General features: G+C 44.2%; 1 protein-coding gene across 1 annotated transcript in view; it reads right to left on the bottom strand.

Moving 5' to 3' along the window:
- Positions 1 to 22,834, bottom strand: part of CHTF18 (chromosome transmission fidelity factor 18) — a 117,510-nt gene that overhangs the window by 19,032 nt on the left and 75,644 nt on the right. The window contains exons 17-18 of the mRNA XM_077449400.1: positions 19,746 to 19,895; positions 5,436 to 5,566 (exon numbers count right to left, since the gene is read on the bottom strand). Of these exons, the coding sequence (XP_077305526.1) occupies positions 5,436 to 5,566; positions 19,746 to 19,895 (281 nt within the window). The remainder of the gene's footprint in view (positions 1 to 5,435; positions 5,567 to 19,745; positions 19,896 to 22,834) is intronic.

Here is a 22,834-nt window from a genome sequence, read left to right as displayed (position 1 = left end):
TGGTGAACTCCATGCCAAAGAGGGTTAAGGCAGTGCTGGAAAATAATGGTGGCCACACAAAATATTGACACTCTGGGCCCAATTTGGACGTTTTCACTTAGGGGTGTACTCACTTTTGTAGCCAGCGGTTTAGACATTATTGGCTGTGTGTTGAGATATTTTGAGGGGACAGCAAATTTACACTGTTATACAAGCTGTACACTCACTACTTTACATTGTAGCAAAGTGTAATTTCTTCAGTGTTGTCACATGAAAAGATAATAAAACATTGACAAAAAGGGGTGTACTAACTTGTGAGAATATATATATATGCACATATACACACACACAAATGTCTAATAATCTCTGTGTGTACAGGCATAAGGGTTCACATATACTTTAATTTCCAGCATACATATTCAATTATCCAGTAGGTGGGACATGTTTTTTTTAAGAAAGAAAGGAAGGAAGGAATATTGGGTTGATTCTAGCAGATGATTGGATCCTACACCCAGGGATTCAGTGGGTGTACACTTCACCCATGGGAACCAGTAACATCTGAAGAAGCAGATGGAGCTCTAAGGACACAGCAATGAGAAGAATCCCACACATTTATTAAGGAACTTGGAAGACAAAGAACTGCACTGCAGGCAGTTACAAAGCAATACACCTATGTATTAAACGGATTATAAGGGAAGCTATGGCTGATTGTTTGCAGATTCCATCATTTTGATTGGATCGCACAATGATCAGATAGAAAAATAAAACAATGTATGGCCACCAAGGCAGATGAACTGATTAACAGCTCTGCTGGTGGCCACTAGCGCCCTCTTACAGCTACTTTGGTGCCTCAACAAGGATATTGAAAACAGGGGCAGCAGCTGGGATCATCAAAACTAAGTCAATATTTGACCTTGGCTGAGATTTAATTAAACCGAAATGAGAAAATAAATAATGTACAGCAAATATATATGACAGGTGGAAAGTGTTCTAAAGGTGAACTTGGGTTTGTAATTTCCAATCAGCGGCAGTAGCTGTATTGAAGCTCTGGATTGGAAGAGGTGGCAAAGAGGCTACCGATGCGATTAAATGGCAGGGGAAAGCATCTATAGAGCGGGCTGCCATCTGCTTCCCACAAGTTCATATGATAGCGGGCCGATAACACAATCTGGTCTCCAGGAGAAGTCACCCCTGATATTATGTAACCAGCAACACATTAATAACACTGCTTCAATTTTTTTGCCAGTCCTGAGAGGGTACAACGTGTGACTGGGCTCTTCTGTAGGAGGCCATGGAAACGGCAGATATGGCACAGTGCCAACGTAATATTACCAGTACACCTGCAACTGGGCCAACATAAAGAAGTATGCGTCACAACAATTCCTGTTCCACATCTGGGAGGAAAACGAATGATTGCTGTCCACCTGTTGTAAGAGATGCTTGAATCAGGCCATTTTATGATCACCTAGGGGCCCCTCTTTACATCAGGAAACATTTTAAAAAATGCAGGTAAAAGTACAGAAAAATCAAGTATTTAAAATGCTTCCCTTTCCTGATTATTTTTTTTATTGACTTGAATTGTGCCTTTGAACTTACTAGAAAATGCATCTAATATAAAAGGGTCAATTTCCTAGCACAGCTTCTTCTCTCCTTGCATGCCATAGCCCTCTCCTCTTCTGGGAGTGTCTAATTAGTCTCTGTGCTGGCCCAGCTCCTCTGCCACCCCCCCCCCCCATTCAATCACTTAGTGAAGAGGTCTCCAATCTTTCTAAACAAAGGATCAATTTACGGTTCTTCAGACTTCAGGGGGGGCTGGACGGTGGCCAGCGGCAATAGAAAATGTTTCTGCCATTAGTGGGAGAAAACAGTGCCCCATCTTTGGTATTAGGGGGCAGAAGAGTACCCCATTGTTGATGTCAGTGGCAGGATTTATGCTCCATTTCTGGTGTCAGAATAGTGTCTCACATCAGTGGGATGAATAGTGCCCCAAGAGCTGGAAAAAAGCAGGCAAAGGGCCACATCTGGCCCCCATGCCGCAGTTTGGAGACTCCTGATTTAGTGGAATACTATAAAGTGTTACAGCACTGAATTTACTGGGGCTGCTGATGTTACATCTAAGATGATGATGCCAAGAAGCAGTCTCAGGGCTTTTGGGTGTCTACACAAGAGAGGCTTTTAAAAAGGTAACAAAACATGCTAAATAAAATACAATAAATGCATGCATAAACTTAAAAGGAACAGTTTTGTTTAAATGGCAGTGTGATGGCAGTGTGATGGCAGGGTCTCTTTGAAGTAAACCTGTGCTGTACTATGCAGGGTAAAGTGACAGGTCCCCACAGCAGCTTATACTTGTATACCTTTTACTACCTCGCCACTGAAAATGAGAAGCTGTGTAAGCTCCAAGTCTATCTAAGCAGAGCTTACACAGGCCCAAGGACTCTGCCCTGCATTTACAATTACAGGTCCACATTTCAATCCAATTGTATGATAATTTGATCATATTAACACAAAGGTGGGTGTATTTCAATTATTTTCCTTTTTGTTCCTTGTTTGAGGCCAGGGTTATATTCATCTGTGTCTGCTACTGTCCATTTTGTAATATATGGTGATGTGCAGAAATCTGAACAGCCTCATTGAATATCTCCCACCATGTCTTCCACCATGTGTCAGATCTGTATCCAACCTCCATGTCAAAGTCCACACCAAACCGAAAGATTTGCTGCAAGATCCACAGCACAAAATGCTCAGGTAATCACATCCAGGATACAGATAAGGCTCCTTTCACAACAGCGGACAGATCGGGTCTGCCTGTCTGTTTTTCAGACGGACCCGATCGGACCACCCATTGTTCTCTATTGAGCAGCGGTTGTCAGCGGACATGTATCCGCAAACACCCACCGGCATCCGATCTGGTCTAAAAACAGAGATGCATGGGGATACGTTTGCCATCAACATGGACTGGTCACCCGCCTGCTCAGCGGGGATCAGCAGAGAGATACTCCGCTGAGCAGGCTGATCTGCTTGACAGATTCCGCTCTAAAACAAAATATGTAGTGCCAAAATAACTACAATACAATGAAGCAATAATCAAAGTAAATACCTAAACATAAATGTAATAATTGCACCAATCAGGTGCAGGAGTCCCCTGGAAAAAGAGCTGAGTGAAAATCTTAGCAAGTTTTTGGGGGATGCACAATCCTTACTAACTATAGTCTGCCATAGAGGGTTTAAAAAACTATTTTAGGGTAAAACAAGTTGTCAGTTCAATCTTATAAAAAGGAGCGTAGGTAGGCCGCAAAAGGGCGGAGCGTAGGTAGGCCGCAAAAGGGCGGAGCGTAGGTAGGCCGCAAAAGGGCGGAGCGTAGGTAGGCCGCAAAAGGGCGGAGCGTAGGTAGGCCGCAAAAGGGCGGAGCGTAGGTAGGCCGCAAAAGGGCGGAGCGTAGGTAGGCCGCAAAAGGGCGGAGCGTAGGTAGGCCGCAAAAGGGCGGAGCGTAGGTAGGCCGCAAAAGGGCGGAGCGTAGGTAGGCCGCAAAAGGGCGGAGCGTAGGTAGGCCGCAAAAGGGCGGAGCGTAGGTAGGCCGCAAAAGGGCGGAGCGTAGGTAGGCCGCAAAAGGGCGGAGCGTAGGTAGGCCGCAAAAGGGCGGAGCGTAGGTAGGCCGCAAAAGGGCGGAGCGTAGGTAGGCCGCAAAAGGGCGGAGCGTAGGTAGGCCGCAAAAGGGCGGAGCGTAGGTAGGCCGCAAAAGGGCGGAGCGTAGGTAGGCCGCAAAAGGGCGGAGCGTAGGTAGGCCGCAAAAGGGCGGAGCGTAGGTAGGCCGCAAAAGGGCGGAGCGTAGGTAGGCCGCAAAAGGGCGGAGCGTAGGTAGGCCGCAAAAGGGCGGAGCGTAGGTAGGCCGCAAAAGGGCGGAGCGTAGGTAGGCCGCAAAAGGGCGGAGCGTAGGTAGGCCGCAAAAGGGCGGAGCGTAGGTAGGCCGCAAAAGGGCGGAGCGTAGGTAGGCCGCAAAAGGGCGGAGCGTAGGTAGGCCGCAAAAGGGCGGAGCGTAGGTAGGCCGCAAAAGGGCGGAGCGTAGGTAGGCCGCAAAAGGGCGGAGCGTAGGTAGGCCGCAAAAGGGCGGAGCGTAGGTAGGCCGCAAAAGGGCGGAGCGTAGGTAGGCCGCAAAAGGGCGGAGCGTAGGTAGGCCGCAAAAGGGCGGAGCGTAGGTAGGCCGCAAAAGGGCGGAGCGTAGGTAGGCCGCAAAAGGGCGGAGCGTAGGTAGGCCGCAAAAGGGCGGAGCGTAGGTAGGCCGCAAAAGGGCGGAGCGTAGGTAGGCCGCAAAAGGGCGGAGCGTAGGTAGGCCGCAAAAGGGCGAAGCGTAGGTAGGCCGCAAAAGGGCGGAGCGTAGGTAGGCCGCAAAAGGGCGGAGCGTAGGTAGGCCGCAAAAGGGCGGAGCGTAGGTAGGCCGCAAAAGGGCGGAGCGTAGGTAGGCCGCAAAAGGGCGGAGCGTAGGTAGGCCGCAAAAGGGCGGAGCGTAGGTAGGCCGCAAAAGGGCGGAGCGTAGGTAGGCCGCAAAAGGGCGGAGCGTAGGTAGGCCGCAAAAGGGCGGAGCGTAGGTAGGCCGCAAAAGGGCGGAGCGTAGGTAGGCCGCAAAAGGGCGGAGCGTAGGTAGGCCGCAAAAGGGCGGAGCGTAGGTAGGCCGCAAAAGGGAGGAGCGTAGGTAGGCCGCAAAAGGGAGGAGCGTAGGTAGGCCGCAAAAGGGCGGAGCGTAGGTAGGCCGCAAAAGGGAGGAGCGTAGGTAGGCCGCAAAAGGGAGGAGCGTAGGTAGGCCGCAAAAGGGAGGAGCGTAGGTAGGCCGCAAAAGGGAGGAGCGTAGGTAGGCCGCAAAAGGGAGGAGCGTAGGTAGGCCGCAAAAGGGAGGAGCGTAGGTAGGCCGCAAAAGGGAGGAGCGTAGGTAGGCCGCAAAAGGGAGGAGCGTAGGTAGGCCGCAAAAGGGAGGAGCGTAGGTAGGCCGCAAAAGGGAGGAGCGTAGGTAGGCCGCAAAAGGGAGGAGCGTAGGTAGGCCGCAAAAGGGAGGAGCGTAGGTAGGCCGCAAAAGGGAGGAGCGTAGGTAGGCCGCAAAAGGGAGGAGCGTAGGTAGGCCGCAAAAGGGAGGAGCGTAGGTAGGCCGCAAAAGGGAGGAGCGTAGGTAGGCCGCAAAAGGGAGGAGCGTAGGTAGGCCGCAAAAGGGAGGAGCGTAGGTAGGCCGCAAAAGGGAGGAGCGTAGGTAGGCCGCAAAAGGGAGGAGCGTAGGTAGGCCGCAAAAGGGAGGAGCGTAGGTAGGCCGCAAAAGGGAGGAGCGTAGGTAGGCCGCAAAAGGGAGGAGCGTAGGTAGGCCGCAAAAGGGAGGAGCGTAGGTAGGCCGCAAAAGGGAGGAGCGTAGGTAGGCCGCAAAAGGAGCAGGGTGCACAACAGTAGGCATCTGCAGTAATGACATCATACTCACGGATCCAGCTTGTAAACGTATTGTCCGTCCATGGTGCGCTCCTGGTGGTAGGTCAGGTTATAGGCCAGCATTGTATTAATTAATTCCGCCAACTGCTGCTTCTCTTTCATGCTGTACAGCTGTGTGTTCACCTGCAGGAACAGAACATAAAGACCGTCAGTACCAATACAGACTACATAATGTAGACGGCATGAACACGTTTTTTGGATCAAAACAGAAGAATTTTCTCTGCTATCACATGAGTGGATATGACCTATGGCCATTTCCACTGCCTTGTGATATCGGGGCTATGGCAAAGACTTAAAACAAAAAATGTGTAGGCAGCAGTGCAGAATGACCTCATCCTTTGGTCACCTGCGCCGCTGCCTACACTTTGATGTTTACATCTCCCCCTGGCCCTGAATGGGTCAATTATTAGGCAGCAATAGCAGAATTAGGTCATTCTGTACCTGGGCTTCCACTTCAAAAGTGTAAGACTAATTTCAGCTATTCAGGGACAGGGGAGATGTAAACAAAAGCCTATACACATTTCAGACCATATGGAAAAACATGCATATGACCGTAAAAGTAAAAGACACACTAAAACACTTTTGTGGGATCTTGATGCCAGCAGGATATATACACCGATATACATGAGGCCTTACAGTAGTGATCAAAATTCCCCCTTACAGACGGAGGTGGGATTTTGCAGTGACCATCAGATCAGATGCCCATGAGCAAAAGCTCAAGTGATCCCCCCTAGCAACCTCTGGAGGACCACACAGAAACCTGGCTGTGAATGGCTGTTTTATAGGCACACAGTTGTTTAAAGATGCGCGACCCCCCAGCAAAGAAAAATCGTATTCCCTTTTAGTAAATTTTTGCATGAGAACTATCTGCATTGCCCCAAAATACACATACATTTTAACTTGAGTTACCACAGCACCTCTTCTAGCTTTTGTGAGGAAATCCCTCTGTGTGATGGACTTTTAATTCATTTTACATTGCAAGGAATGAAGAGGAAGTGTGAGAGGCATTCGACCATTAAAAAAAAAAAAAGCAGTGAAAAAAAAAAATAATAATTTTTTTAATCACATATGCAACATTGATCTGATGCTACATCTGCCCCGCCACCTCTACACAGAGAGCTGAGCAAAAAAGACCGCTTATTGCTCAGTTCACAGGTCTGCTCTGAGAACACCGCTAGTCACTGCTCGGAGCTCTGCCCCCCAGCATTCACTAGGAGTGTTGGACTGTGGAGGGGGTGGAAGAGACTTGTTCAGGCTCTCAGCAGCATGCCAAGAGGGTGAGCCAGCTGCTGGTCAGGCATCTAGGCAGATCCCAACATTAATGCCAGGATCCCTACAGAGGCTGGACCAGCTCTGTGAGATCAGCCTGCTGTCCACTGAATCTAGGTCACAGAAGTGAAGAACTAAGTGGACTCCTGTGACCTACAGGAGAAGTATGGGCAAAAGAGCTTTGTCAATACTTCTGCTTTAATGAAATACATTTTTATTGATGTATAATGGAATTTTATTTAATATGATAGTGAAAGAAGAAAAATATAGGAGAAAAAAAAAAAACACGCAGAAACTCAGTTGATCAATTAGATTGCTATATGTATGGCCAGCACAACTCATACTGCAAGCCGCAACATGTGGCTTAAACTGGGAACTCGAGCATGGAGGTTATGCCTTCAGAAGGCTTAAAGTGATTGTAAAGGCTAGTTTTTTTTTTCTAAATAACATGTTATGCTTGCCTCCTCTGGGCAGTTGGTTTTGCACAGAGCAGCCCTGATCCTCCTCTTATCGGGTCCCTCTTCTGTGTTCCTAGCCCCTCCCTCCTTTGAGTGCCCCTCAGCCAGCAGCTTTCTACCGGGGTCACCCAAGCAGAGTCAGAGCTCTGTGTATCCATTCAGACATTAAGCCCTGACCTGGCCCTGCCCCCTCTCTTCCCCGACTGGCTGACAGTCACGGGAGCCAATGCCGCTGCTGCTCTGTCTAAGCAAATCAGGAGGAGTGTCCTGGATGGCTGAGGGGATTGTGGACATCGCTGGAGAGAGAAGGGGCTCAGGTAGGCAATAGGGGGGTGCTGGGGGCTGCTACACAGGTTTTTATCTTAATGCATAGAATACATAAAGATAAAAAAGCCTTCTGCCTTTAAAACTCCTTTAAGAGATATTAGAAATAATAGGGTATTATTGAGTGCGACTAGCGGGCTGATTTACTAAAGGCAAATAGACTGTGCACTTTGGAAAGTGCAGTTGCTCTAGAGCTTAATAAATGAGGAAGGCTTCACTTTACAAAGAATACCCAATCACAAGCAAGGAAAATAAAATAACAGCATTTTTGCTTGCTCATGATTGGATGATGGAAGTCAGCAGAGCTCTCCCTCATTTACTAAGCTCTCGAGCAACTGCACTTTCAAAAGTGCAGTGTAGTTGCCTTTAGTAAATGAACCCCAATATTCACCAAAAACTAAAGTATTACTTCCGGGCACGTGTGATGGAGTAGAATTGCAGGTCCTCGGGCCTGCCCTGAAAGTCTTGGGAGGGGTGGACATAGCCTTCTGGCTTAGTTCACCCTCTCTCTCATGGGGTCTCACTTCGGGGGAGCCACACCTAGTACTTGGGTGGGTCTGTTTCGGCAGACCTTCCAAAGAAAGGGGTCCGTCTGGTTTCGGTCAGATGGACCAAGTTTTAAGTACCCTTGTCCTTGTCAGGAGCCTAACGCCCCGGGGGATTCAGGGCAAGGCCCTCTGATTTTAGAGGGCTTGTATTTCACTGCTTATGTGTGTGTGTGTGCACATTTTTTTTTGGCACCGGGTGAAGTTTTTGAGTACGTTTCACACGCCATGGGCCTTCAAAAGAAGAAGAAGAAGAAATTGCTTCCGGGTTGACTGACCCTTTAAAGATAGCTACAAGAAAGAAAAAACGAAAGTTATGAGCGCTTAAGTACCTTGTATCGCTAATCTTTGAATGAGGGCCGGGAAAATGTAAGGGGTAAACGCACAAGCTGGGGAGGCGGAGGGGAATGGTATAGATTTCCTGTTTACAAACACTTATCGACCATCAATTATTCATGAAGGAAAGCAAGCAGACACAGGCAGCGCTTCCAAACATCGATCTAGGAGGAGCTGGTAACATTTTTTCTTGAAGGAAACATATTGATCTTGGCATTCTATGCGCTCAGGCAGGTAAAGGGCATATATTAGATGTGTCAGACCTCAGCTATCGCAGTCGCCGCTAATGACGACGCTCCTGAAATGTATCCTTTTAACACTCTGCTTTTGCTGGCAGCCAACACCTCGAGGATAGATTACAAAATCGCAGCAGAGCTACAGGGACTTGACATGCATGGCTCTAGCAATGCTCATATCAGAAGGCTCTCCTGTGTTCTACACACGGTGGGGGGGAGCTTTTACGTAAAGCCAACGTTTAATCTCCGATTGCATTTTTGCCTTCCCTGGCTCCTCCTTTCCCCTCAAACAATAAATAAAAACTCTATATTCATCAAGTTCCTTATTTTAGACTCTGTGACATCATTCCGTTTCTTTGCTCCTCTATGCATAGCAGGTGGATCATAGCTGGTGGGAGGGGCCAGCGGGGTGCCGCTGTCCATCCAGGAAGAGATTCCGGCTCTGTCAGATTTGATTCTTGATCAAAGGAAGTTGTGGTATTACCAACATGTGATGCTGAGCCTTTCACTGAAAGGACTGATGTCCAATCAACAAGAGGTACAGGCAAGGGACAGTTAGGCTGGGGAGGAAAGAGTTAGATGTTGCTGGAAATCTACTAAGGAAATGGAGGAGGGCTCTGTCTGGACTTGCTGTAGCTTCTGAAGCACATTGTGAGAAGCTCACAGCGTGCAGTTAAAATCACAGCTAGCTCGGTTCACGCTACTTTGACCTGTACGTCATGCGACTGCCAGGCGACTTAAGTACTACTTTGAGTATGCGACTTTGAAGCAAGGGAGGGGTTACACCGCAGGGAATGCCTGTAATGTCAGATGCAAATTACATCAATAGATGAGGATCCGACTTCCATTAAAGTCTATGGTGCACAAGTCGGATCGAAGTCTTGAAGCAGTACAGGAACCTTTTCTAAAGTTGAAGTGACTTCAGTAGTGCCAATTAAGACAGTTCTCATTGACTAACATGGGATTTCACATGTCATGTGACTTGGAGTCCCTAAAGGACCTGTACAACTGTGCAAGACTGAAGGTCAGCTTTAAGCCTCACACCATGGGCAGAGATGAGAGTTTCTCTGCACCTGTCTCTGCAAGGACACACGGAAAACAATTGCTCTCTATGTGCCCTGTTCAGTGCTGGTATCACATGCAGATTTTTTTTTCTGTGTGTAAATCTGCATAGTGTATGCACTTTTCTACACAGAAGAAGCAAGGACAAGCCAGAAGCGGTCGGTAATCGTCTCCCCTCACCTGACAGGACGTGGATCTGTGCGTTTACACATACAGATCCCCGGTCCTGCTCAGTTAACAGGCAATCGCGGGTGCCGGGTGGACATTGCGCACGCTGGGTATGGGCATTGGCTCCCCTTGTAAGGTGGCGGGGGCACACGCACGCCCCCCAGACAGCCGGGAAGCCCAGGACGTCATATGATGCCCGCCCAGGATGGGAGATCCCTCCTGCAGACTAAGGATGGGATGGGAAGTGGTTAAGATCAAAAAGATACAACTATGTTGGTGTCCCTTGTCAATTTCACATTACATTTTAAAAAATACAACTGCCTACTCCCAAACTGTCATTTGAACTAAAACACATAGCCAAGTATTATTCTAAACATTTTTTTATTGTGCATTAAGAAAATAAAATTAGACATGCTATCTGCCAATAGAACTTACCAAAAAGTGCATTCTATCCATCCGAAAATATACCAAATCAAATCATTATTCAACCAGAAAAATAATGTCAAGGCCAATAATAAATAACCCGTTATCTCCTCCGATTCCGGAACATGTCTGGTTGACAAACGGCCGTTCACAAACAAACTGAAAAGTGCGAATCAACATTCAAACTTCTACCAACATGAAATTAGCAGAAGGAGCCCAAAGGGTGGCGCTAAAGAGCTGAAAACAATGAAGTATGTCACTATATCATTGCTGGTCAACAATTGTGTGCCGTGCTTATGCAAGACAAGTTTGGGCCAATGCCCTTCAGACAAAAGTCCACGGTTTTGTTGGCCAACAATCCGATTGAGTGTATGAGGCTATACAGTGTGAACACAGCACATAGAAAATAATGGATTTCTGGGTGTCCTTATGAACGTCTCTGTACATGGTGTGAACAAGCAATTTTTTTCCATCCGTTTTTTTTTTTTGCATGTATGGTGTGAATGAGGCCCTAAAGAGAGCCTGTCACAACAGCTGTTGCTGTAACAGATAAGGCTTCTGTCCAGTGGTACAGGCCATCAATGATGACTCCATGAAGTGGAGCTCATTCCGGGGTGGTATGTTACTGTACTTTATGCTACACAAATGTTCTGAACCATCATTGCTTCCTGAGGTCCACCAATGAAATTTGTATGGAAAGCTGTCTCTTATTTGAAGGTCAGTGCATCATTTAGGTGTAATGGTTTCTGCAGATTACACGGAGAACTAAAATGGGACTGTAGGAGATTGCCTAGAGGGAGGGGCCACCTAAGGCTAAAGGAGGAGTAGGAATCACCTTGGTGGTCCCTGGGTGGAAGAGGGACAGGAAGTCCCCCTCCTAACGAAGCCCACCACCCCAAAAAAAAAAAAAATTACATGCCAAAATGTGGCATATAAGGGGGCGAAGAGTGCTTAAAGCGGAAGTTCCACTTTTGGGTGGAACTCAAAAAAAAAAAAAACCTTCTGCTTTTATAACACTTTAAGCGGTCCTTAACAACCATAACTCATATGCTGTCAGCGGGATCCCTAAAAAGGAGGGACGAGTGAGCAGCTCCCTCCTAGACAGGGGTCTAAAAAGAAAAAAAAGCTAATGTATAAGGCTTTCACGGTGCTCACATGCATAAGAACAGCTTAGTAATCGCAAAGAGTATGTGCATGGAGCCACCTCTCAAAACTCAAATCTACCTGGCACAATGATCAATAGGGTTTAAAGCGGCGTTCCGGCCAAAATAGAACTTTAAAAAGATAAAAATACCCCCAGAATACTCATACCACGTGCAATGTTACAAAGGTATGCCGTAAACTTTGCCCAGTTTTCTATTTGTGCAGCATCATTTTCTTACTTTGAAGTTCCTGCACAGCGCGGTCATCTCCAGTGTGGGCATCTGAAGCCACAATGTCCTTCCTTGATTCCGTGCATGCTGGCTACCCAGCATGCACCTGCTGATTTCGCGCATGTGCGGTGCAATCTTGGTCAACTTGCCATGCCAAGCTGGCCAAGATTTTCCATAGACGCCAATGTTAAATGTTACGGGAGCAGTGCCATGCCAAGCTGACCAAGATCTCCCAGGAGCCAATGCAGAACTGAAAATGACGTCCGAGGGCCACTAAAGGAGGACGTGCAATTAGATATAGGCTTAAATCAGGTAAGTGAACAGAAAAAATGAATAATTGCCAATTCATTTTAAGAATGCACATTAGTGCTGCATGGTGGGGAGTGAAAAATGTGGGTGGAACGCCACTTTAAGTAACATGCATATGTTTAGCAGAATTGCATGACATTGTCAGCAATTAAAACGTATGAAAACTGCAGGACAGCAGCAAGAATCAGTAAAACTACCCAATTTATGAAGTGCAAATGCAGGAAAACTATCAAGTACCATTGGCCAATGATGAGCACTAACACAGAACCATGACTTCATTACAGGTAGAACTTAACTTATCAGGTGACGGATGTACCATTAGGGGGCAATATGTGAATATAATACATTTGCAGCCGATAAAGTCCTCTTACACGATACTGTAAGAAAGGAAGCACAAGGTTAAAACAGGCCAAGAGAAAGGCCTGTGCTCTGTATGTGGGGGCTAACACTTTAAGTCTAAAAATGAGTTTTCAGTCTAATTGCTTTGGCCCTTGGCTCACCCGGAGACACAGATTAAATTGCTTTTCGTTCACTTCAATCACAATTAAATTAAAAGGATATGAGCCTAGGGCTTACGGACCTAAATAAAGAACAAAAGGAAAATAACCTCAGACCCGGGGGGAGACGATGACCTTGCCTGACACCTCGAGATTCAAGAGAATGCAATGGACAACAAACGCTGTCTGGCTCTGTAGAAGTCAATGGAGTCTCAAGGGCAAAATGCTACACACCAAGTTGCACCACGGAGGAAAGAAAACACTGCTAGGAAGACATTTCTAAACCATCAAGCCTGAAGTTGTGAGAGCTGCGACTTCCAGCCATTGTCCGTTTTATATGCTCAAGCAGGCCAGCTCTGGTGTGATACGTTACTGCACAATCATTTATAAAACGACTTTGTTAGCTTGAGTTTCTTTGATAAACTGTTGGCTTGTTTATGGAAGATGCACGTTCTGAGGTTGGATATTGCAATTAGAAGGGAAACAACAGAGGCCGCGTACACACGCGGGGACTGTTCGGCCAACTTTGTCCGTCAAACAGTTTCGGCAAACAGTCCGCTCAAAATTAGCATGGACGGACATGGCCACACACGACGTACGAACAGTTTGCTGAAACCGTGCGCGATGACGTGAACGGCACATACGACGGGACGAAAAATACGACGTCCTATACACTGCATTATAACTTTCAGCGTGTAAATCCTTTCTGAGCATGCGCGGAACTTAGTTTGTCGAACAAGCCTACACACGAGGGAACTGTTCGCTGAAACAAGGTTTCAGCGGACAGTTTTTCGGAAATTCCGAAAAACCTTGTTCAGCGGACTGTTCGCTGAAACTGTCCGCTGAACGCCCACACACGGGCGGACTGTCCGCCGAAACACTGTTCAGCGGACAAAGTTGGCCGAACAGTCCCCGCGTGTGTACGCGGCCAGACAGTCTATCCAGTCAACACAGTAAAGATGTAAAGCAAAAAAAGCCATTCAGTTTTGCCTAAACCACTGATGTTATAATCCAGAGCGATCCTCACATGTGGGGTGCTCGTTTGCCCGTTTCTCAAATTTTTTGCTTTTCTATCAGAACTCAATAGTTTAGTGGGGGAGATTGCTGTGCTAACATCAGATTGTTAGTACAGCTGATCCTACCAAGCGCTTCAGGGTTTTTATATTCAGCCCACTGGGTTAAATGATAAAAAATAAATAAATAATAGTGTGCCCCAAGCTTCAGGTATGCCTAATGTTTGTCTTGTCCTTCAGAAATAACATTGTGTAGTATGATCTTTTGTGGAATACAACTACTTCTTATTTACAACTATTGCAATGTTTGTGTATGCATACTTATTTTTACAGATCATTCTTAATAAAGTATTAAAAAAAAAAAAAAAAAAAAAACAGGATTTCTGTACTTATTGTTAAAAACTTTTCTTGCAGTCCATTGAGGAACATTGAAAATCTTAAATCTTCAGGTTGAACTGAACACTCACAAAAAATAAAAAAATATATGAAGATCAGCCTACAATGACCGCCTCCTACTACCAGCATTCCTCACTTCTAAAGAAAAGCAGTACCGGGACCATGACCATAAGCACAGAGGGATGGGACCTGTGTGCCCTAAGAAAAAGGAAAGAAAAATCCAATTTTCTCTTAACGTCCACACACATAGGACACCCAACGTTAGAGGCGATTCATTTTTCCCAAAGCAAGTACACCTTTGCAAACTGGTACAGACTAGTATTCCATGGTTTCTCTTTTCCCTCATTCAGTTAATGTGGCCCAAGTGCTCACGGAGCGGAGCAGGGGCAATTTAAGAATTCTGCCAAGGTACAGAGTAAGAAAAAATTGTTTTTTTGTGCGTTGCGCTGCTGGATTATATATGTCCTGGATGGGGGGAGTGAGGAAGGAAAAAAGAGGGGTTTTTTTATGGGGGAGGGGAAAAAGGTTTGGGGGAAAAAAACCGCTGAAGTTGATAAATTGGTGTGGCGGATTTAGGGATGTCAAGTCTGCTTATCACAGAGTTTTGCAATCCTTGCTGTGTATGTCAGTAAATGCAGCAGAAGTAATGGATAGCTGGCAGGATCACAAATTATAGTCCACAGTTACTGGTTGTGAAAAATAGTCATAGAAAGGGGATGATTTCTTTAGCACAGGCAGGTAGGCAGCATGTTCAAGGATAGAAGGTACCTTGTAAAAGACATATAAACAGAAGAAAAAACAGCGCCAATCTAAGTGCAGTATTGTTGAATCAAAGACATTTAATTTGTGAAGTTATGCACTCACACTCTACCAGAAGGTTTCAGGCACATCATGTATCTAGAGGGCATCGCAGGGCTCTCGAGGAGAAGCGGTAACTCGTTCGGCTGTATCTCTCGTCCGGTGGCGCCGGTGGTTCCCAGCGTCGCACGGCTTGGTGTAACAGCGTCAGGGAGGTCCGTTCGTCCGTTCGTTGTTATGTTGAGGGGCGCACTGCGATGACGTTTCGTTGTGGTTTACGTTGCACGCGTTCGGAGCATGCGTGCTCCTTCATCAGGCATCTGGGTACTATGTTTGGAGTGGTTTAAATAGGGAAAGGGGGCAGTTCTAATTAGTCGTTTAGGTTCCACCTTATGGGGCGGAGCTGTTCCGACCAAAGCATGGTGTTGATTGCTCATGTGTTGCAGGCTGGTTGTATGTGATTATTGTGTGTGTGTCCATCAATGTATGTGGATACAAGTTGGATAGTGTGGACAAGATGTGGGAAAAAGTGATAAGAGTTGGAACTTTTTTATTTATTTAATTGTTTTAAAAATTGTTTTAAAAAATTATGAAAATACTTGTTAAAGGTAAAAAATAGAAGTGGATTTTGCAAGAATTAAAAGAAGGTTGTTAAAAATTGAAAAAATACATAGAAAATACATATAAAGAATATATATATATATATAAAAAAGAAAGGTTTTATATATAAAAAATATATATAAAAAATATATAAAGAATCAATAAAAATAGAGGTAAAAATAAGGATAAAATTACAATAGGAATAAAAATAACAATAAAAAAACAATAAAAATAAAAATAAAAATAAAGATAAAAATAAAAATAAAAATAAAAATAGAACTAGGAATAAAAATAAAACTAAAATGAAAAAGGGGCAAAAAATTGTTAATTAAATTGCTGAAGGTATATTTCTATGGTGGGTATTATGACATAACATGGTGAGAGACATGTATATTGATAGGATTTGATATTGTGAGAATTTGGTACTGTAAAATACAATAAAATGGTGTTAAAATGAGACGTGGATGTTAGAGCAGAACATACACATACATATATATATATATATATATATATACACACACACACACACATATATACACATATATATATATATATACACACATATATATATATATACATATATATACACATACACATACATATACACATACACACACATACATACACATACATACACATACATACATACATACGCATGCACACGCACTCGTACGTGTGTGAACCCACTTATAGTGGGATCAGAAAAAGGCGCGTGGATACTGATTTGTGGAGGTGAGGGCGGGGGGGGGGGGAAAGGGGAGGGGGGAGAAGGGGGGCGGGGGCGGCTAAGCAATTTTAAGTCTCATTAAAAAAATCTCATGGAAAAAGTGTGATGGGTAAAAATTAGACAACTGAGTTGATTTCTATGTCCTCGTTGAGGCCTCCAGGCGTGAGGGTGTCTAACGTATATATCCAAAAAGTTTCCCTCTCGCAGAGACGTTTGAAACGTTCTGCGAGGGGGAAGGATCCAGGTATCTGTTCAAGGGCCCATACTTGCATGCCCTCTGTGGACCCTTGATGGTGTTCTTTAAAGTGTCGTGGGATAGTGAGATTGGAGTCCCCTTCTACTGATCGGCGATGTTCGCCAAACCTTTTTCTTAGGGTACGAATGGTACGCCCTATATAAAGTAGATTGCAAGGGCAGCGGATTGCATATATTACAAACTCAGAGGAGCAGTTGTAGAACTCTTTTAGTTGGTATGTGTTGCCCTTTGTCGTAAAAGATTTTTGGCGGTGTTGGACAAATTTACAGGTGAGACATTTTTGTTTCTTGCATTGGTACATGCCCTTCAGGGTGAGGAATGTCCTGAGTGGCTTTGGTTTGTTATCGGTTTTTAATTTGCTCGGGGCGATAAAACTTTTTATGTTGCGTGCTCTACGATATGTTATCTTGGGGGTATCTGTTATGGAGGTTTTTAACAGAGGGTCTTCTAGAAGGATACTCCAATGGTTTTTGAAGATTTTTTCCATTTTTTTGTGTTGGGAGTGATATTGAGTAATGAATCTGGTGCTGTGAGTTTGGGAATGGACAGTCGGTTTGTTCGGTGTGGTTTCATGTGGTTGGGGTGTGACCGGGTGTGTTACTGGCTGGGTGTCCAGGAATTTGGTGAAGGCTTCATCTACTAGGGTGGGGGGATAGCCTTTGTCTTCAAATTTTCTTTTAAACAGAGTGCCCTGCTCGATATAATCTGAGTTGTGAGTACAATTTCGTTTTAAACGATTAAATTGACTCTTTGGGATATTGGTGATCCACCTTGGGTGGTGGCAACTTTGGAAGTGTAAATATGAATTTCCTGCAGTGGGTTTTATGTGGTTTCTTGCGAAGATGGTTTTATTGATATGACAGAGTTCAAGATCTAAAAAGGGTAAGGTATCTGGACTGGATTCAAAAGTGAAAGATAGGCCTAGATCATTAGCGTTACAGTGTGAGACGAAGTGGTCTATGGGTGGTCCGGTGTTGTCCCATATGATGATAATATCTATATAGCGACCTATGTATATAATATGCTCTGTATATGGATTGTTGTTCCAAATGTAAAGAGTTTCCCAGAAGCCCATTGTCAGGTTTGCATAGCTAGGTGCAAAATTGGCACCCATAGCTGTCCCTTGGGTTTGTAAGTAGAATTTTTTATTGAAGGAGAAGTAGTTGTGGGTGAGGCAGAACTTTGTGGAATCTAAGATAAACTCTGCTTGTGCAGTTTTTAGGGATGGGTCTAGGGCTAAGAAGTGTTTTACTGCCTGAAGGCCAACAGCATGGGGAATTGAAGTATAGAGGGAATTGACATCTAAGGACACCCATTGGTAGGTGGGCTCCCAGGAGTAGGTTTTTAGGATCTCTAGTAGGTGTGTACCATCTCGTATGTAAGTTTGGAGATTCTGTGCCAGTGGTTGCAGGAAATGGTCAATGTAGATAGAAAAGGGGCTGGTTATACTTTCCATTGCGGCAACAATTGGTCTCCCCGGGGGATTCTCTGAATTTTTATGTATTTTGGGAAGGTGATAGAAATAGGGAGTGTTATAATATGTTTTGGATAGAAAGGAAGCTTCTGCTTTTGTAATAATATTATCTCCAAGGGCTCGTTTTATGAGTGCTTCAGCTTCTATAGAGAAGAGGGGGAGCGGGTCACTTTTTAAGGGCTTGTATGTGTTGTTATCGGAGAGTAGTCTGTTGGCCTCATTTAGATAGTCTTCCGAATTCTGGATTACTATGCCACCTCCTTTGTCTGCTGTTTTGATGACAATAGAGTTATTTTTTGCTAGACTTTGGAGAGCCCGGGCTTCTTGTGGGGTGAGGTTGTTCCTGTGGTGATGCAGGGGGGAGGGGGGTGGCCTTAATTTACAAAGTCGTTTGATATCTGCATACACAACCTGGTAGAAACTTTGTATGTAAGGGCCTTTTGCCTGGCTGGGGTTGAAGATGGATTTTGGCCTAAGAGAAGTGTGTTTTATTGGGGGGGAATCTGGTTGATAATAAATGCAAGAAGTGTCTGAGAGACTAATGGTGGTGACGGCGGGGTCTTCATTCATATTGTATAATTCTTCCAAAATGGCTAGGCAGGGATCATCTTGGTATATATTTTTTGTACATAAAGGAGAGGTATTGTACATACTGGGTATTGTGGTATTGTTGGGATTTTCCTTATTGGATTTGATATTGAAAAAGCGTTTCACTGTGAGATTACGTATAAATTTGTTTAGATCCACAAATAAAGTGAAAGGGTTGGGCTGGCTGGTGGGTGCGAAGTTGAGTCCTTTATTAAGTAGAGAGATTTCATCTGGGACCAGGGTATGTGAAGAAAGGTTGTAGATTTTTATAGTTTGGCAAACTTTTCTTTGGGTTTTGTTTCTTCTCCCCCCTCTTCTGCCTCTTCTAGTTTTCTTTTTTGTGCAGGTTGAGGGGTTAGGACTAAAAAAGACTGGTCGTCTGTCTGTGTGGGAAACTCGAGAGGGCAATTTTGGACTATTTGTGAATAGGTTTTATATTGACCCATATTGGCCTGAAGAAACCCTGGTTGAAAAAGGCTGCTCTAGAACAGAAGCCCAGATATTTGCCTAGCATGACACTAGGAATCTTTCATGTGGCTTTCAACTTTAGCCTAAAGGATCTACCGATATATAACAGGTACTGTCTAGGTATAATATTCAATATAACTTGGGATGCTCATGTGCATATAGTGGAGAGCTCTTGCATAAGTGTTTTGCATTTATTATTATAGCATATTTTAAGTGAGATTTTTTTTAATTTTTTGTACAAATATTTTTTTATTTCAAATTTTAAAAGAACAGGCATATATAAAACTGCCAACACAGGGGCTCATATATAAACTGCAACACAGGGAAAAGTCCATCTACAAACCAAAAGAACAGTTGTGGTCAGTGTCTTAATATGTGCCAAGTTTAGAATGTCGAGGCGGGGTCCAGAAAATTCTGTAAAGATATGTTAAACCTAAACCTGAATCAGTCAGCAATGTCACCACAAAGAAGACAAAGCGAGTCATGAGCCCTGAAAGGAAGAGGCAGGAGAAAATGCGGGAAAAAAAAAAAACTAAGGAAAAGGAAAGGGGAATTTAGGGTCAAGTCAACAGGAAGAAAAGGAAGAGAGGAAGGCATGGAAAGTACATGGACTCTGGATCGTCAGGCAGATCAGTCATATGTGTCCGATGCTTGCTGGAGGAAGCGAGGGGAAGGCATATTAGAGCCTGTGCGGATATTTTTAAATATTTAGTTCATACTAAGGGGGTAGAGTTGAACCACTATTCACAGAGCATAGTTTTGTCCAGGAATTCATAGTTATTACCAAGTGAGCTCCCCTACGTGGTAAGCGTTTGGCAGTGATGGTATATGCTGATTATTTCCTTTTGTTTTAGCTATATACTATAGTTTCAAAGTGGGAGAAATTGCCAAGCTCAGAATGTTGGTTTTGTAAGAATAAAAAAAAAAAAAAAAAAAAAAAACAACAACAAAAAACACACAACTCTAAAAAGAAAATACTCACAGGGCGCATCTTTGGTGAGATGACATCCAGCAGCAGGCAGAGGGCATCCAATACTAAGGCCTGAGGGCCCACACGTGTCCGAATATGTGGAGAGATTTCGGAGACCATCGAGTTAAGAATATTCTGCATCTGGTTCAGTTTGGACTGGGCCTGGAAGAACAAAGCAAAAAATAATAAGCGCAGTTATTTATTTTTTATTTTTAAAGCTTTGGATAGAGGAAAAAAAATAAAAAATAAGAAATGGTCAAAATACTTTTGGGGGAGGAGACCGTTGCCTAATTGGGAGATTTTTCTTCACTTCCTGTCCCACAGACACATGAACTGAAAAGAATTCTCTCCAAAGTAAAACTACAGAACAAGCACCTCCATTGACAGATTGTCCCTGTTTTGCTAACAACTGAAAAGTATAAGTATAGTATAGATGTTATTACATTTGCCCCAATGAAAACAGTCATTAGGACAAACCGTAATAAAGGCTTTAATAACCACTATGATGGGCTGTCTCTCTTTTCTCATACTTTGGTCCTGAGTGTTTGTCATGGTTCATGATTATGCATATATGACTATTGAGGAAATTGTTCACAGGAGTTTGCCATTTCATATTTTTGTTACACATGTCTTAAACAATAAGACATTTTTACGTATTTAATAAAACGTATTTTTATACATCATTGTGTCAGATATTATTCCAGTAGGCGGTTTCAGCATCTAAAAGTCCCATTAATTCCAATTCTCTTTGTTCTAACCACTATAATGGAGTTTGTTCTTTCCGCCACTCTGATTGAAAAAAAATAAAAATAAATAAAAAGGTTTTGGAATTGTACACTTTAAGCAAAGCTGTTCCTTTGTCCTGCATTGGAAAAACACAGGTTAGCTTTAAGCAAACTTAAGTGTTACTAAACTCACAACAGTGAAATCAGTCTGTAAATGCAGTAAAGCATGCTCGTTTTACTTTTTTTTTTTTTTTTTTTTTTATTGCCTTTTCCTAACAGACATGCATACATACAAAAAAAAAAACAACAAAAAAAAAAACAAACTCACAAAGTACAGAATGCTCCTATTCCACCTCATCACAAAGGGGACCGTGCATCATATAGACACTATACTAGGCAGTGCAGAAATACATCCGATATGGGTATCAATCTTGGGAGGTAAGTGTTATAGTTCCAAACATTATAACCATGGCAAAGTTCAGTGTAGTAGAACAATACAGATTTCACAGTAAATCTTCAATTATGGCAGTATAGGGAGAGAGTCAGAGGACTAGCTAGCCATCTGCCCCAGATTTTGTGGAATGTTTTTTTCCTCTTTTGGATATCAAAGGTAAGCTTGTATAGAGGCAGAGACTCAAATCAGAAATTCTGAGTTGGGATCTCTGATCCCTTCCATGTCCATGCCTTCTTCGCCTAAAAATCGAGGATACGAAGCAGTCTCTTGGCCTGAGAGGGAATAGTGAGGTCGCCAAACATGCCCAGAAGATAATTCTTGGGGTTGACTATATTTGGGAGACCCAGTGCTGAGGACATGAAGGAAGCCTATGTTCACCCAGAAATCTTATACTATGGGACAGGTCCAAAAGCAGTGGAGAAAATCAGCCGTTTGGAAGCATTCAGCAGAGGGGAATATTCCCATTTTATGCATTCTAGGTGGGATGAGATGTGAATGATGAAAGTTTAATTTGGATTACCCTGTCCCTGGACGAAATAACAGAGGTCTTAAATGTGTGACAGAATTCAGACCGGTCTTCTTCTGTAATAGGGACATTAAGGGAGTCACATTTCTTTTGTGCGGTCTTAAATCTAGGGTTGTTGTCTGTCATGAAGGCCGAGTAATTGGTGGAAATTTGTTTTGTCTGGTCTGGGGATCTCAGGAGTTTTTCCAGGTCAGGCATCCTGAGAGGACTGTCCAGGGAACCAAACTGTGCTCGTACCGCATGTCCAAGTTGGTAATAGTAAAATAGATAGGTATGTGGTAGGTCAAAGTCTAAATGCATTCAAGAGAAGGATTTGAAAGCTGGAGGGGTATATATGTGGCATAAATACTTGATTGCCTTTGACGTCCATCTTTCAGGGTCAGGCATAGCGCATAACTCCTTCAGAGTAGGGTTAAACCACAGTGGACTACTGGGAGAGGCCATCCAGGAGTCAGTGGAAAGCTTCACTACTACAGTTTGGAACAGGGAGAGGCAGGTGGGAATAATGGACATGCCTGGTCCAGGTGCTGTGCATCCTCTATATACAATGTTATGGAGCATTTCAAATGCGGAGACTATAGCTCCATCAGTAGTGGTACAGGCATTATTGGGGTCGGGGTGAAGCCAATCATGAATGTTAACCAGCTGGGAAGCTAGATGGTAAAAAGGTAGAAGTTGGAGAAAGCCAAGCCAGCCATGTGGTATGGGAGGCATCGTGTCTCCACTGCAGCTCTAGGGGGTTGAATATTCAGGAGAAACGCATATTGGCTCTTCCCATGAGGTCTAGGGGCAAATCCTTCCAAAGTTTGGTTTGTAATTAGAGCAGTAAGGGGCATAGGTTATTGGTTATGTATAGGGATAATGGCAATTGAATTTTGACTCCTAAGTACCTGGAGGTGGCGACTTGTAGCTTAGAGTCTGATGGAAACTCAGATATAGCAGTTTGGTCTAGGGGGAAAAGGATTGATTTGTCGCAATTAACTTAGAAACTGGAAAAGTCACTAAATGTGTTAATTTCAGCTTAGAAGTTGGTGAGGGAGTCGTGGGGATCTGTTAGGTAAACTAGGATTTCATCTGCGTATAGAGATATCGGCTCTTCTATATCATTTATGGGGAGGCCTTTGAGATATCGCTGAGATATGTTTGAGATATCTCTCATTTGTTTCAGGTGTTACAGCTATTAAGGGTTCGGGGGCCGAACCCATATAGTTGTAACACCTGAAACAAAAAAGGCCATTCCACACTGTCGAAAGCTTTGCAGGTGTCCAGTGACAAAACACGGGTAGGTGAACAGTCATGAGAGTAAGTCAAGTTGTGGAATAGTTTACGGATATTTAAAATGGTTGAGTGGCCTGGTACAAAGCCCCCCTGATCGCTCACAACCAATTTCGCAACC

This window comes from Lithobates pipiens, unplaced genomic scaffold, assembly GCF_037356315.1.
Source record: "Lithobates pipiens isolate NorthernLeopardFrog02 unplaced genomic scaffold, aLitPip1_a1.2 Scaffold_22, whole genome shotgun sequence".
Lineage (NCBI taxonomy): Eukaryota > Metazoa > Chordata > Amphibia > Anura > Ranidae > Lithobates > Lithobates pipiens.
The sequence above is the reverse complement of the archived record's forward strand: the minus strand, read 5'-3'. Positions and strand labels throughout refer to the sequence as shown.